At 40.3% G+C, this 15,801-nt stretch overlaps 1 protein-coding gene across 1 annotated transcript in view; it reads right to left on the bottom strand.

Annotated features, from left to right (window-relative positions):
* Positions 1–948: 948 nt before the first annotated feature.
* Positions 949–15,801, bottom strand: part of tcn2 (transcobalamin II) — a 68,616-nt gene continuing 53,763 nt past the window's right edge. The window contains exon 9 of the mRNA XM_069933428.1: positions 949–2,040. Within this exon, the coding sequence (XP_069789529.1) occupies positions 1,979–2,040 (62 nt within the window). The 3' untranslated portion in view covers positions 949–1,978. The remainder of the gene's footprint in view (positions 2,041–15,801) is intronic.

Raw genomic sequence — 15,801 nt, 5'->3', positions numbered from 1 at the left:
AATACACATCTCGCCACTGGCTCCCTTCATCTCCTGCCCTATTTTGGGGATAGCTGAGCAGGCCCCCACAAGTCAGCTGGGGTATAAAGCCCAACATCTGGAGCAGTTGGGTCTCTTTCCCCCCCCTGAGGATGAACCCAAGCTCCTCTCCAGGACATGAGCTGTAGACAACACTTGATTACGAGGTGTGTGCCATAACGGGTCGAGGGCTTAATGTGGTGCCCACCTCCAAATCGATCATCATAAATTCTCTCTTTCCTAACTGGGGTGACGTACCTGCATCTGATCGAGGGGTGGGGGGTTACTGATGTTACATCTTTTTACTATATTCTCTAGATCGGGATGTGTGGCAATCATCGGTTGCTAATTACCTTCAATTTGAGTGCATTGTGTCTTTGTCTGAGCGTGTGTGTGTGTGTGTGTGTGTGTGTGTGTGTGTGTGTGTGTCCATGAGTGTCTTTGTGTTTCCGAGTGCATGTCTGAGTCTCTCTGAGTGCATGCATGCGTCTCGAAGTCTGAGTGTGCCTGTGTGTCTGGATGTGTGTGTGTATCCGCATCGGTAAGATCAATCCTCATGACAATTTCCCCTCATGGGCAAATAAAGATCTTTTCTCATGATCAACGTGGTCAGACTCGTTGCTTCTTGAACCCACTGGAACTTGTTTCTGACAGCACACCGTGTTGATTGGAGGCCAACATGGTGTGGCTGCAAGGGAAGTGAAGACAAGATCACAGAGAGCAAAGTGAGAGGAGCAAGGACATAACTGCAGAGGAAGAATATCAACAAAAGCAAGGTAGCCATTCCTGGCTCTCTCATACACAAAACAAACCCCACACAATATTCAACAGCAATAGTGAAAACATCGGACCATGAGAAACACAAAGTTGAAGCAATTTCGCAACCTCCTGCACCGGAGAACTATCAGCATTACATTAATGGTTCAACAGTTCACCTTTTGATCAGGTTTATTGACACAATTGCTAATATTAACCTAAAAGCAGGTTACTAGCACAAAATCACGAAAAGGGTATCAAGATCTGAAAGCAGCTGGAGCCTGAGAAGTATAGAAGAGGGGATTTTAGGTCCAGTTTGGAGTTGATCCTGATTTCAGGAGTTTTTGCGTGAATCATGCGGACCACAGAGGCAGTGGACAGGATCACTGTCTCTCAGCTCCAGAGGCCAATGCTGACCTCCAGGGCTGTCCTGTGTGGACTTTACATGGACTTCATCAAATGCCTAAGTTCTTCTCCTGCCCTGACTGGGTAGGTGAATGGTAGAATCTTGCGGGAGCCGATGGGAATATCGGGAGAATAGGTTACAGGGAAAATTTTTGAAAATGGTCTGGGAGCTGGAATGGGTCTGATGAGCTGAAAGGCCTGGGTTTAGTGTGGTGTAGAAACGTGAACTGAAGCTTTGCTGTGTTGGATGCATTGAGCAGAGGTAGAGGGAGCAACAGAGCTGGCATGGAGCCCACAGCCACAAACACGGGCAACTCTGGTTCAGTGACCAGGCACTTCATTAATGATTAGCAAGGAGGCCACGTGGCTTGGAAATGATACCTGCTGCAGTTAAGTAGCTGGTAAGTGCTCCCTGGTTTGGCTCACATTTAGAATGAAGTGTCAAAGGAGCAAGTAGACGAAGGGAAGCACATTCCAGAAAATTCCCAAGGTGCAGCGGAGAGTAAGGTGCAGTGGGAGATGAGAACACCTCGCTGCTTCAGACCACTCTCCCCCCCCCCCCCCCACCCCACACATACACAAGACCTCTGGGCAGTGGCCCAAACAATAAAAGGTGGGTGGTCACCTGTCACCATATACATTCAATATCTGGGACCAGGCACTGAGGCTTTAATTTGACTTCAAAAATCCTCTGTTGCTGAGGCTGTAGATTTGGGCTCCAATCCGACTCATGAATCACCAACCAGTCGCGGGAAGATATAGATGGATGAGGAGAAGGGTGCAGTTCGGCGGGAACGTGCTAGTAGTCGCTGAGTTGCAGGAGGATGTGCTCCCCTGGCTGGGGCTGATAATCCTGGATCCCTGCAGGGAGAACACAACAGGGGTGACATGGGAGGGAAAGGAGCCCTGCTCAACATCCGACAGAGGACAGACAATCCCACACTCACTCTCTCAACATACTGCATATACAAATTGCAGGCATACAATAGGCAGTATGGCAATATGTACACGACATATTATTATGCAGGGTGGGCAACAGAACAAATCTTAACTTGGGGGGGGGCCATTAGGGTGACTGGGAGGGGAATCAATTCTACACTCAAAAACTCGCTCTGCTGGGGTAAGTGAGGGGGGGGGGGTGTGCCTCCCTGCCTACCATGAACCTCCTCCATGCGTCGACAACACTTCCGTCTCTCTGACGTAGCAGACCAACATGCCGCTTATATTACAGAGATTAGTGACACTAGTGCTACAGGTAGGGGTGGCGGGGGTGGGGGGTCACAATACCTCGTTGGGGGGAGGGAAAATGCCAACGAATGTCCCCCGCCAGCGCCGACCCTGATATCATCCTACTGGAATTTATATTGGCAGTACGTCCAGAGCTAATGCCCCTACACTGTTTTTATCCATAATTTTCTCTACAATCTTGGAGTTATGAAGAATGAGGGGGAACCTCATAGAAGGCATGGTCATGAGTAGATGTGGCAAAGTTGTTTCCCATGGTGGGAGAGTCTAGGACAGAGGGCACAACTTCAGCATTGAAGGGCGCCCGTTTAAAACAGAAACATGGAGGGATTTCTCAAGCCAGCAAGTGAATGGGCAGCTGTGGAGGCCAGGCCGTTGGGTTTACTTAAAGCATAGTCAGGGTATCAAAGGTTATGGGCAGGAGGCCGGGGGGGAGCTGAGTCGGAGAATGGATGGAATGGGGGAGTAGAATCAATAGGGCGTTTGGGCCTACTTCTGCTCCTAATCCTTATGGTCAATCCGGCACTAAGTGTTTGTACACTCTACCCTGCATGATTTGATTTGTATCATTACTCTTTGAATTTTTGTTTATCTATTTGGTTATTATTTCACGACCTGCTGCATGCGCTGACTTGCCGAGATAGCACACATAGATTTTTTACTATACCTCAGTTTTGTGACAAAAATCAATTCAATTCAAACCTTCCCCCCTTGTTCTGCACCTCACCACTAGAACTGCACTTTGCAAATGCATATCCGCTGTTTGAGTGCAAGTGCTGGAAGACGCAGCCTTCTAACGTGTGACACGTTTGAAACAGCCAGAGCTGTATTCTCCTCCCTCCCGGCCAGTGCTCGTCCCTCGCCCAGCATCACAGAGTAGAGGATTCTCGCTGTCGCAGCTGCTTCTGGGTATGCTGGTTTGCTGCATTAGAACGCAGTGCTGGCGAGACTAGTCTCTCAAAATCATCTGGGTTCGCAGTCACACAGAGGTACAGCTAATGGAGGGGTGGCCTGGCAGCCCCAGGCTCAGTGCTGCCCCTGGCCTCATCTCGGTTACCTTTGGGCGCTCCAGTGTCCTCCCATATCTCCAAGGTGCATGGGCTGGTTAGATTAGCTGGCCAGTGTGTCAGTGCATGAGGAATTTGAGGGGATGTTGACAGTAACATAAAATGAACACGTTTCACTCTCCAAAAAGGGAGGGGGGGTGGGGTCAGAGAGTGATGGTCAGTGTGAGCTCAGTAGGACTGTTTCCTCATTAAATTCTTTATTTAAATTTTTTAAATTTAGAAATGCAGCACAGTGATAGGCCCTTGTGGTCCATGAGCCCATAAATGCCAAAATACCCATTTAACCTCCAACCCCCCCTCCCCATACGTTATTGAACAGTGGTAAAGAGGAGAGCTCGGAGGAAACCCACATAGACACAGGGAGAACGTACAAACTCCTTATAGACAGTGCCAGATTCAAACCCGGATCACTGGAGCTGTAATAGCATCTTGAAAAATTCGACACTAACCATGTCACCCCAAATGCTGTTTGCCTTGGTTATAATGAAAAGGTAATGCTTCCCCTCTTTTTTTTTTATTTTTAATTTTTTTATTTTTCACACTATAAACCACATTGATCGAGATACATACATTTTTCTTTTCAAATATATACAGTGTCTCGTTTTCTCCCCCCCTTCCCATCCCACCCTCCCTACCTCCCCTCCCATTCATTTAAAGTACAAAATCTAAGATACATTAAACCCGTCAAACAATGTTGTCACTCAATAAAAATAAACAAGAAATTCCACTGAGTCAATTCTTTTCATTTCCTTCTCCTTCTGTCATTTTAGGTGGTAGATGTCCCCAGTAGGTTTCTCTATTGTGTTTCATGTTTGGCTCCCATATTTGTTCAAATATTGTAATATTATTTCTTAAATTATATGCTATTTTTTCTAATGGAATACATTTATTCATTTCTATATACCATTGTTGTATTCCCAAGTTATCTTCTAATTTCCAGACTGACATAATACATTTTTTTGCTACAGCTAGGGCTATCCTAACAAATCTTTTTTGTGCACCATCCAAATCAAGTCCAAATTCTTTGTTTTTTATGTTACTTAGGAGGAAGGTCTCTGGGTTTTTTTTGGAATATTGCTTTCTGTGATTTTATTTAATATCTGGTTTAGATCTTCCCAAAATTTTTTCACTTTCTCACACGTCCAGATTGCATGAATTGTTGTTCCCATTTCCTTTTTACAACGAAAACATCTGTCAGATACTGTTGGGTCCCATTTATTTAACTTTTGAGGTGTAATGTATAGCCTGTGTATCCAGTTATATTGTATCATATGTAACCTTGTGTTTATTGTATTTCTCATAGTTCTGGAGCATAGCTTCTCCCATGTTTCCTTCTTTATCTTTATGTTTAAATCTTGTTCCCATTTTTGTTTAGTTTTACCATTTGTTTCCTCATTCTCCTTTTCTTGCAGTTTAATATACATATTTGTTATAAATTTTTTGATTATCATTGTATCTGTAATCACATATTAAAAATTACTTCCCTCTGGTAACCTCAGACTGCTTCCCAATTTGTCCTTCAAGTAGGATTTCAGTTGGTAGTATGCCCACACTGTATCTTGAGTTATATTATATTTATCCTTCATTTGTTCAAAGGATAGTAATTTATTTCCTGAAAAGCAATTTTCTATTCTTTTGATCCCTTTTTTCTCCCATTCTCTAAAGGAAAGGTTATCTATTGTAAAAGGGATTAGCTGATTTTGTGTTAGTATTAGTTTTGGTAATTGGTAATTTGTTTTATTCCTTTCTACATGAATCTTCTTCCAAATATTGAGCAGATGATGTAATACTGGAGAACTCCTACGTTGTACCAATTTTTCATCCCATTTATATAATAAATGTTCAGGTATCTTCTCCCCTATTTTATTTAGTTCTAATCTAGTCCAATCTGGTTTTTCCCTTGTTTGATAAAAATCTGATAGGTATCTTAATTGTGCGGCTCTATAATAATTTTTAAAGTTTGGCAGTTTTAAGCCTCCTTGTTTAAACCATTCTGTTAATTTATCTAGGGCTATCCTCGGTTTCCCCCCTTTCCATCAAAATTTCCTTATTATTTTCTTTAACTCCTTGAAAAATTTCTCCGTCAAGTGTATTGGCAATGCCAGAACAATTACAAAAATAGACTGAGGGATGAAGACGGGTAATGAGAGCAAAAATGATCACGATTGAAATGTATGTGGGTAAAGACAAAAATAGACTGAGGGATGAAGATGGGTAATGAGGGTAAAAATGACCACAATTGATATGTATGCGGGTAAAGAGGTATAAGAGTGAATAGAGACAATGGGCATACGTGATAGTATCTGTAATTAGAGGAAAACATAGATAGTATAGATAAGAATTAATAAGGGAAGGTAAGGGAATAGAGAGAATAAGGAGGGAATTAAAAGAGTGACCTTTGTGACATATAAAAAGTGAAATCTTTTCTGGGGGGATGGGTGGGGGAAAAGAGCGGTCACTGCAAAATCAGTTGACGCTTGCGAGTGGATTCGCAAATCCAAATGGAGAAGGGAGATGTGGTTGTCCGACAAGGGATAAAGGACAACTCAGGAGGGGAAGGGGAGATTGGGGATAAAGAAGATAGAAATAGGAGAATAAGGAAAATGTTGGATGTTGTAGGAATGTTGTCTGGTAAAGAGTTGAAAATAAGAAAACAGAAATGGAAAAGGAGGAAAGGTAATGATGGAAAAACGGAAAGAGAAGATAAACAAAATATAAAATGGCTACGCTGAACTATATGACTCTAAATATTAATGGAATACATAACCAAATTAAAAGGAAGAAACTACTAAATTTACTGAAAAATGAAAAAATAGATATAGCATTTGTCCAAGAAACACACTTAACTGAATTGGAGCACAAGAAATTAAAGAGAGATTGGGTAGGACATGTAACAGCAGCATCGTATAATTCAAAAGCAAGAGGAGTGGCTATATTAATTAGCAAAAATGTGCCATTTAAAATAGAAGAGGAAATAATAGATCCAGCAGGGAGATATGTTATGATAAAATGTCAGATATATTCGGAGCTTTGGAATCTACTTAATATATATTCACCTAACGAAGAAGATCAAAAGTTTATGCAAGATATCTTTTTGAAGGTAGCTAATACACAAGGGAACATACTAATAGGAGGGGATTTCAATCTGAATTTGGATCCAAATATGGATAAAACGGGGAAAAAAATTAACAGGAAGAACAAAGTAACCAAATTTATAATTAAATCAATGCAAGAAATGAAACTTGTGGACATATGGAGGAAACAAAACCCAAAAGAAAAGGAATACTCATACTACTCGACTAGACATAAAACATACTCAAGGATAGACCTATTCCTGTTATCAGCCCACATTCAAGGGAGAGTTAGGAAAACGGAATATAAAGCTAGACTATTATCGGACCTCTCACCCCTGTTATTGGCAATAGAGCTAGAGGACATCCCTCCAAGAATGTATAGATGGAGATTAAACCCCATGCTACTTAAAAGACAGGATTTTAGAGAATTTATTGAAAAACAATTAAAAATGTACTTTGAAGTAAATACGGAATCAGTGGAAGATAAGTTTATACTATGGGACGCAATGAAAGCATTCATTAGAGGACAAATAATAAGTTATGCAACCAAGATGAAGAAGGACTATAATCAGGAAACAGAGCAGTTGGAAAGGGAAATAATAAACATAGAAAAAAAATTAGCAAAAAAGGAAGATACAACCAAAAGAAGAGAATTGGCGGATAAAAAAATAAAATATGAAACATTACAAACATATAAGGTGGAGAAGAATATAATGAAGACAAAACAGAAATATTATGAACTAGGTGAAAAAACACACAAAATCTTAGCATGGCAGCTTAAGACAGAGCAAACTAAGAAAATGGTATTGGCAACAAGGAAAAAAGACAAACAAATTACATATAATCCAAAAGAAATTAAGGAAAACTTCAGAGAATTCTATGAACAATTATACCGAACTGAAAACGAAGGGAAAGAAGGGAAAATAGATGAATTTTTGACTAAAATTGAACTACCAAAACTACAAATAGAGGAACAAAATAAATTAACAGAACCATTTGGAACAGTAGAAATACAAGAGATAATAAAAAATTTACCAAATAATAAGACACCAGGAGAGGATGGACTCCCAATAGAATTCTACAAAACATTTAAAGATCTAATAATACCGCCCCTCCTGGATGTAATCAACCAGATCGATGAGACACAAAACTTACCAGATTCATGTAAAACAGCAATAATTACAGTGATACTAAAACAAGGGAAAGATCCACTCTCACCAGCGTCATATAGACCAATATCTCTGCTAAACACAGATTATAAGATAATAGCTAAACTATTAGCAAACAGATTAGCAGAACAGGTACCGAAAATGGTAAATTTAGACCAAACTGGATTTATCAAAAAAAGACGCACAACAGACAATATTTGTAAATTTATTAACTTAATTCATGCAGTAGAAGGAAATAAAACACCGGCAGTAGCAGTTGCTTTAGACGCAGAGAAGGCCTTCGACAGAGTAGAATGGAATTACTTGTTCAAAGTATTGCAAAAATTCAGTTTACCGGAGAAGTATATTAATTGGATTAAAGCATTATATGAGGGACCGTTAGCAAAAGTGACAGTAAATGGACATGTATCAAAGCAATTTAACTTAAGCAGGTCAACGCGGCAGGGATGCCCACTATCACCATTATTGTTTGCACTAGCTATAGAACCACTAGCAGAATCGATAAGAATAGATAATAATATAAAAGGAATAAAAATAAAAGACAGGGAATATAAAATCAGTCTATTTGCGGATGATGTGATAGTGTACTTAACAGAACCAGAACTATCAATAAAAGAACTATATAAGAAATTGAAGGAATATGGAGAAGTGTCGGGATACAAGATAAACGTAAATAAAAGTGAAGCAATGCCTATGAATAACGCGGATTTCTCAAAATTTAAGGAGGAATCCCCATTCAGATGGCAAACGCAGGCAATAAGATACCAAGGTGTGCAAATAAACAAAAATCTAGGCCAATTATATAAACTCAATTACAATCCACTAATGAAAAAATTACATGACGATTTAGAGCATTGGAAAGAGCTACCACTAACACTGATAGGAAGGATAAACTGTATTAAAATGAACATTTTTCCAAGGATACTATACTTATTTCAGGCATTGCCAATACAACTGACAGAAAAATTCTTCAAAGAGTTAAAGAAAATAATAAGGAGATTTTTATGGAGAGGGGGGAAACCGAGGATAGCACTAGATAAATTAACAGAATGGTATAAACAAGGAGGCTTACAATTGCCAAACTTCAGAAATTATTATAGAGCCGCACAATTAAGGTACCTATCAGATTTTTATCAAACAAGGGAAAAACCAGACTGGACGAGACTAGAATTAGATAAAATAGGGGAAAAGATACCTGAACACATATTATATAAATGGGACGAAAAATTGGTACAACATAGAACTTCTCCAGTATTACACCATCTCCTCAATATATGGAAGAAGATTCATGTAGAAAGAAATAAAATAAATTATCAAATACCAAAACTAATATTGACGCAAAATAAGCTACTCCCTTTTACAATAGACAACCTTTCCTTTAGAAAATGGGAAAAAAAAGGGATTAAAAGAATAGAAAATTGTTTTTCAGGAAGTAGATTCTTATCCTTTGAACAAATGAGAGATAAGTACAATATAACTGGAGATACAGCACTGGCATATTACCAACTGAGATCCTACTTGAAAGATAAATTAGGAAGCAATTTGAGTTTACCAGAGGGAAGTAACCTTGAATATGTGATTACAGATACAATGTTAATCAAAAGATTTATAACAAATATGTATATCAAACTGCAAGAAAAGGAGAATGAGGAAACAAATGGTAAAACTAAACAAAAATGGGAACAAGATTTAAATATAAAGATAAAAAAGGAAACATGGGAGAAATTATGTTCTGGAACGATGAGAAATACAATAAATACGAGGCTGCGTATGATACAATATAATTGGTTACACAGACTATACATTACACCGCAAAAGTTAAATAAATGGGACCCAACAGTATCTGATAGATGTTTTCGATGTAAAAAAGAAAGGGGAACAACAATTCATGCAATCTGGACATGTGAGAGAGTAGAAAAATTTTGGGATGATCTCAATCAGATATTAAATAAAATAACAGAAAACAATATACCAAAGAATCCAGAGATCTTTCTCCTAAGTAACATAAAAAATAAAGAATTTGGAATTGACTTGGAAGATGCACAAAAAAGATTTGTCAAGATAGCCCTAGCCGTAGCAAAAAAATGTATTATGTCAACCTGGAAATTGGAAGATAATTTGAAAATACAACAATGGTATATAGAAATGAATAAATGTATTCCATTAGAAAAAATAACATATAGTTTAAGAAATAATATTGAAATATTCGAACAAGTATGGGAGCCTTACATTAAATAGAATAGCGAAAACCTACCGGGAACAAACATTACCTAAGTTGATGGAAGGAGAAGAAAAGAAAAGAATGGACTCAGTAGAATTTCTGGTGTATTTTTGTTGAATGACAACATTGTCTGACTGAATTAATGCAACCTAGATTGTATACATAAAATGGATGAGAGGGGGGGGTTGGGGGGTGGCTTGGGAGGAGGGAGGGGGGGGGGGGGGAGAAAAAGTCACTGTAAATGTGTGGAAAAGAAAAAGTGTATATCATGGCTATTGTGATTTATGGTGTGAAAAATAAAAAATTTAAAAAAAAAAGTGTATTGGCAATGCCTGAAATAGGTATTGTATCCTTGGAAAAATGTTCATTTTAATACAGTTTATCCTTCCTATTAGTGTTAGTGGTAAGTCTTTCCAATGCTCTAAGTCGTCCGTAATTTTTTCATTAGTGGATAATAATTGAGTTTATATAGATGGCCGAGGTTTTTATTTATTTGTATACCTAGGTATCGTATTGCTTGCATTTGCCATCTGAATGGTGATTCTTTCTTAAATTTTGAAAAATCCGCATTATTCATTGGCATTGCTTCACTTTTATTTGCGTTAATCTTGTAACCTGACACTTCTCCATATTCCTTCAATTTCTTAAGTAATTCTTTTATTGATATTTCTGGTTCTGTTAAGTATACTATAACGTCATCTGCAAATAAACTGATTTTATATTCCTTGTCTTTTATTTTTATCCCTTTTATTTTATTTTCTGTTCTTATCAATTCTGCTAGTGGTTCTATAGCTAATGCGAACAATAAGGGTGATAGTGGGCATCCCAGCCTTGTTGATCTGCTTAAGTTAAATTGCTTTGTTATATATCCATTTACTGTCACTTTTGCCAATGGTCCATTATATAATGCTTTAATCCAATTAAACTGAATTTTTGCAATACTTTGAATAAATAATTCCATTCTACTCTGTCAAAGGCCTTCTCTGCGTCTAAAGCAACTGCTACTGTTGGCGCTTTACTCCCTTCTACTGCATGAATTAAGTTAATAAATTTACAAATATTGTCTGTTGTCCGTCTTTTTTTAATAAATCCAGTTTGGTCTAGATTTACCATTTTAGGTACATAATCTACTAATCTGTTTGCTAATAGTTTAGCTATTATCTTATAATCTGTGTTAAGTAATGATATTGGTCTATATGACGCTGGTGCGAGTGGATCTTTCCCTGTCTTTGGTATTACTGTAATTATTGCTGTTTTACATGAATCTGGTAAGCTTTGTGTTTTATCAATCTGGTTGATTACTTCCAGGAGGGGAGGAATTAATAAATCTTTAAATGTTTTATAGAATTCTATTGGGAATCCATCCTCTCCTGGTGTTTTATTATTTTGTAGTTTTTTTATTATCTCTTGTATTTCTACTATTTTAAATGGTTCTGTTAATTTATTTTGATCCTCTATTTGTAATTTTGGTAGTTCAATTTTAGTTAAAAATTCATCTATTTTGTCTTCTTTCCCTTCATTTTCAGTTTGGTATAATTGTTCGTAGAATTCTCTGAAGTTTTCATTAATCTCCGTTGGATTATATGTGATTTGTTTGTCTTTTTTCCTTGATGCCAATACCATTTTCTTAGCTTGTTCTGTCTTAAGCTGCCACGCTAGAATTTTGTGCGTTTTTTCCCCTAGTTCATAATATTTCTGTTTTGTCTTCATTATGTTCTTCTCCACCTTATATGTTTGTAGTGTTTCATATTTTATTTTTTAAATCTGCCAATTCTCTTCTTTTAGTTGTATCTTCCTTCATTGCTAATTCTTTTTGTATATTTACTATTTCCCTTTCCAACTGCTCTGTTTCCAGATTGTAGTCCTTCTTCATCTTAGTTACATAACTTATTATTTGGCTTTCCCTCTTTAAGGAGGCAGTGGAACATCTCGGATGGGGAAATCAATGCAGTCGCCCAGAGAAGGACAGATTCCTGCTTGCTCTGAGCTGCAAATGCTGACTTTACTGGGTGAGTAGCTGAGAGCATCCACAACAGAGGAAGAGAGAGAACCAGGATCCATTGCCCAACAGTGAACCCTGCAGGAAGATGTGTGCACTGTTACAGACAGGCTGGGCTGTAAAACAAGGCCACAGGGGTGACTTTGCACATTCTCTCTCATCCATTACAGCATGCAATGCTGGCATTCATTTCAAGAGGAATAGAATATAAGGGCAAGGATGTAATTTTGAGGGTTTATAAGGCACTGGTGAGACCTCACTTGGAGCACAGTGAGCAGTTTTGGGCTCTTCATCTAAGAAAGAATGTGCTCATGTTGGGGAGGGTTCAAAGGAGGTTCACAAGGATGATTCCAGGAATGAAAGGGTCATCATTTGAGGAGCATTTGACAGCTCTTGGCCTGTACTTGTTTGAATTTAGGAGAATGAAGGGGCATCTCATTAGCCTCTTTTAAACTGCAGCACTTGGGTAGCCCTCCTGAGACCCGGATGCGACTACTGGGGCAAAGGTGCTGGAAGCACTTTTTAAATTTCAGGGGGATTGACCCATTAAATTGTCAACCTGGCGATTTAAGGGGGGGATCCCGCCCCTGCAATGGCGCGTCACGTACTCACCGGAAGTACCGCCGGATGTTCAGATGCTGGCTGCTCAGTGACGCACGCATGCAAGCGCTGACGACACCAGAATAAGTGGGTTGGCCATTTTCATTTTCAAATCAGCCATGGATGAGACCTAGGTAAGTTTATCCGAGTTCCCTGACTACTTCTGAGGTAGGTCAGGGACCTGATTGGTTTCTGACAGGGTTGACTGGGTCAGACCCTTTCCAACTGTCGCTTAACTGGGGTGCTAACTGGGCAAATTGCCCAATTAACCCCATTTAATATGGCAATTTGAAAAGGCCTTCTGAAACATTTTGAATGATGAAGGGCATTGACAGAGTAGATGTAGAAAGGTTGTTTCCCATGGTGAGAGAATTGAGGACAAGAGGGCTCAAGTTCATGATTATAATGCATCCACTTAGAACAGAGATGCGGAGGAATTTATTCAGCCAAAGGGAGGTGAATATATGGAATTTGTTGCCACAGGCAGTTGTGGAGGCCAGGTCATTGGGTGTATTGAAGGCAGAGATTGATAGATTCTTGTTAATCCCGGGTATCAAGGTTAGATGGAGTGGGAAAATGAATCATCTCATGATTGAATGGTAGGGCAGACTTGATGGGCTGAATAGCCTATTTCTGGCCCTATATTTATGGTCTTGCGAGCAAGGAACCATTATTAAAGTCAAAGAGATGGAGGAGAAGCAAGCAGAAGACAGACACACAGGAGACTGCAGACTCTTGAATCTGAACCTAAACACACTCTGCTGGGGGAACCCAGTTGAGAAGCATCCACGGGAGAAATAGGATGGTCGCCGTTGCAGGCCTGAACCCTGTATCTAGATTGATGGTGCTCCTCATGCTGAGTTCCTCCACCACACAGACTTATCAAGTCCGGGACAAGCAGAGCTTCTTTAATAATGTTTATGTATATGTGTACACACACTTCCAGCAGACACAAAGTCCGCAGACAGTGTGGTTGAGTTAAAAACACAAAGCTGCAGAAACTCAGCAGGTCAGTGTCCTTTATATAGTGAAGGTAAAGATACATAACCAACGCTTCGGGCTTCATCAAGCTACGCTAACTGTGCATGCGTAATGCCAGGGTCAGGACTACAGAAAGGCATGTGTACCTATCTGCATGTGTTGGATGCAGGGGATATGAGGGGGTGCGGCTTTGTGACACACGAAAATCAGCAGACCCAGTGATAGTAGCCGAAACACAGAGATGCTGGAGGAGGTCAGCAGGTCTCCCAGCGTCCATAGGAGGTAAAGGTATATAACCGATATTTCGGTCCTGAGGTGGGGTGTTAGATGGCTAGACACTGCAGGAGCAAAATGTCCCAAGAGAAACAAGGCTGGTGGTGATGGCCTGAAGCTCAGAGGCACAGACAGGTACGAGGAGGAGGCATCAGTGACGTCAAAGTCAGTTTGCCAGACCACAATGCCAACACTCGGTCAGTAGGTGTAATAGCAGGACTGGTTCCACGTGAGCACGGTGCTGCCGGGTTCAGAAGGGGGCTAGGTCAAAGCAAGGGGATTGTCTCTTCTGCTTCTCCTTCTCAGTGGGGGTGTTCCTGCTGCCCTCTGCCAGTCCACTGCTCCCCTGGTGTCTGCCACACCTTGAGGCCGCTGCTAAACACAGGTGCCATGGTCAGACACACAGCCTATTTTCCACCAACATCAATGTGTCCTTGCTGAATCAGAAGCTCAAATGGGTGAAGAAGTGTAAGGTTTATAAACTTCCCCTTTAGCAGAGGTGGCGTCGCATTTAAATTTAAAAACAGAGGCAGTGCTTCTCAACCTGGGCTTGCTTTAGGTGATAAATACTTAAGGTTAGTGGTGGGTGAAATAAGATAGGGTGAAAACTCAGAAATGCTGGAGGAACTTGGTCTTGCAGCGACCATGGTGCGGAGAAACCCTTCCCTCTGCTGGAGAGATCAGGGAGTACAGGACCCGATCACAAAATCAGAGCAAGCTTCCCAAATCGGGAAGTAAAACTTTACAACTTAAGCTCTCTGCCCAAATCGGGAAGTGGAGAGATGAGATGCTGCAAAGTTGACCACAAACACAATCTCCTGAGGAACTCGGGGTCGAGCAGCATTAGGGGGGCAGGAGAGATGGAATTGTTTAAAAAATTAAATACATAAACAGATACATATATGTACTTATATATGAAGGCGTGTTTCTATATGAATGAATGTGTGTGTGTGTGTGTGTGTGTGTGTGTGTGTGTGTGTGTGTGTGTGTCTGTACACGTGTGCGCGCCTGCGTTAATGCACGTGTGTATGGATTGCTGTACATGTGTCTTTGGTCATACTGTAAGTTTGTATGTTCTCCCTGCGTCTTTTTTCGGGGGCTTTGGTTTCCTCCCACCGTTCGAAATGTACCGGGGGGGGGGGAGGGGAGGTGATGGAGGTTAATTGGGTGTAAATTGGGAGGCACAAACTTGTGGGCTGAAATGGCCTGTTACTGATCTGTATGTCTAAAATTTAAAAAAAAGGTTTCCTAAATCAATATAGAGCGGTCCCATAAGACCATAGGAGCAGAAATAGGCTATTCAGCCCGTTGAGTCCACTCCGCCATTCCATCGTCAGCTGATTCATTCTCCCACACAGCCCCACTTCCCAGCTTCCCTCCATAACCTTTAATACCCTGACTATTCAGATACCTACTAGTCAACAAGCTGGCCTCCACAGCCACCGTAGTAGCAAATTCCAGAGTTTGCTTCTCTCTAGCTAGAGAAATTCGTCTGTTTTAAATGGGCATCCTTCAATCCTGAAGTTGACTTTGGGAAACAACTTTGCCATATCTTCTCTGTCCAGACCTTTCAACATTGGAAATGCTTCTACGAGGTCCCCCCTTGTTCTTCTAAACTCTGAGGAGTACTATCATGAGCCATCAGACATTCCTCATAAGCTAATCCCTTCATTCCAGGAATCATTCTTGTGATCTTCTCTGACCCTCTCCAATGCCAACACATCCTTTCCTAAATGAGCCCAAAACTGTACCCTGTTCCACGTGAGGCCCCAACAGTGTTTTATAAAGCCTCAACATCACGTCCCTGCTCTTATATCCTATTCCCCCACATATTAATGTTAACATTGCATTTGCCTTCTTCACCCCTGATTCAACCTGGAGGTTAACCTTTTGGGGTATCTTGCACGAGTCTGAATTTTGAATTTTCTTCCCATCCAATATTAGTCTAGATTCCCAACAAGAGGGACTGGATCCCCTATTTGGGAACGAGTCA

Source organism: Narcine bancroftii, chromosome 4 (assembly GCF_036971445.1).
Source record: "Narcine bancroftii isolate sNarBan1 chromosome 4, sNarBan1.hap1, whole genome shotgun sequence".
Lineage (NCBI taxonomy): Eukaryota > Metazoa > Chordata > Chondrichthyes > Torpediniformes > Narcinidae > Narcine > Narcine bancroftii.
This window is presented reverse-complemented; position numbering and strand designations above follow the sequence as displayed.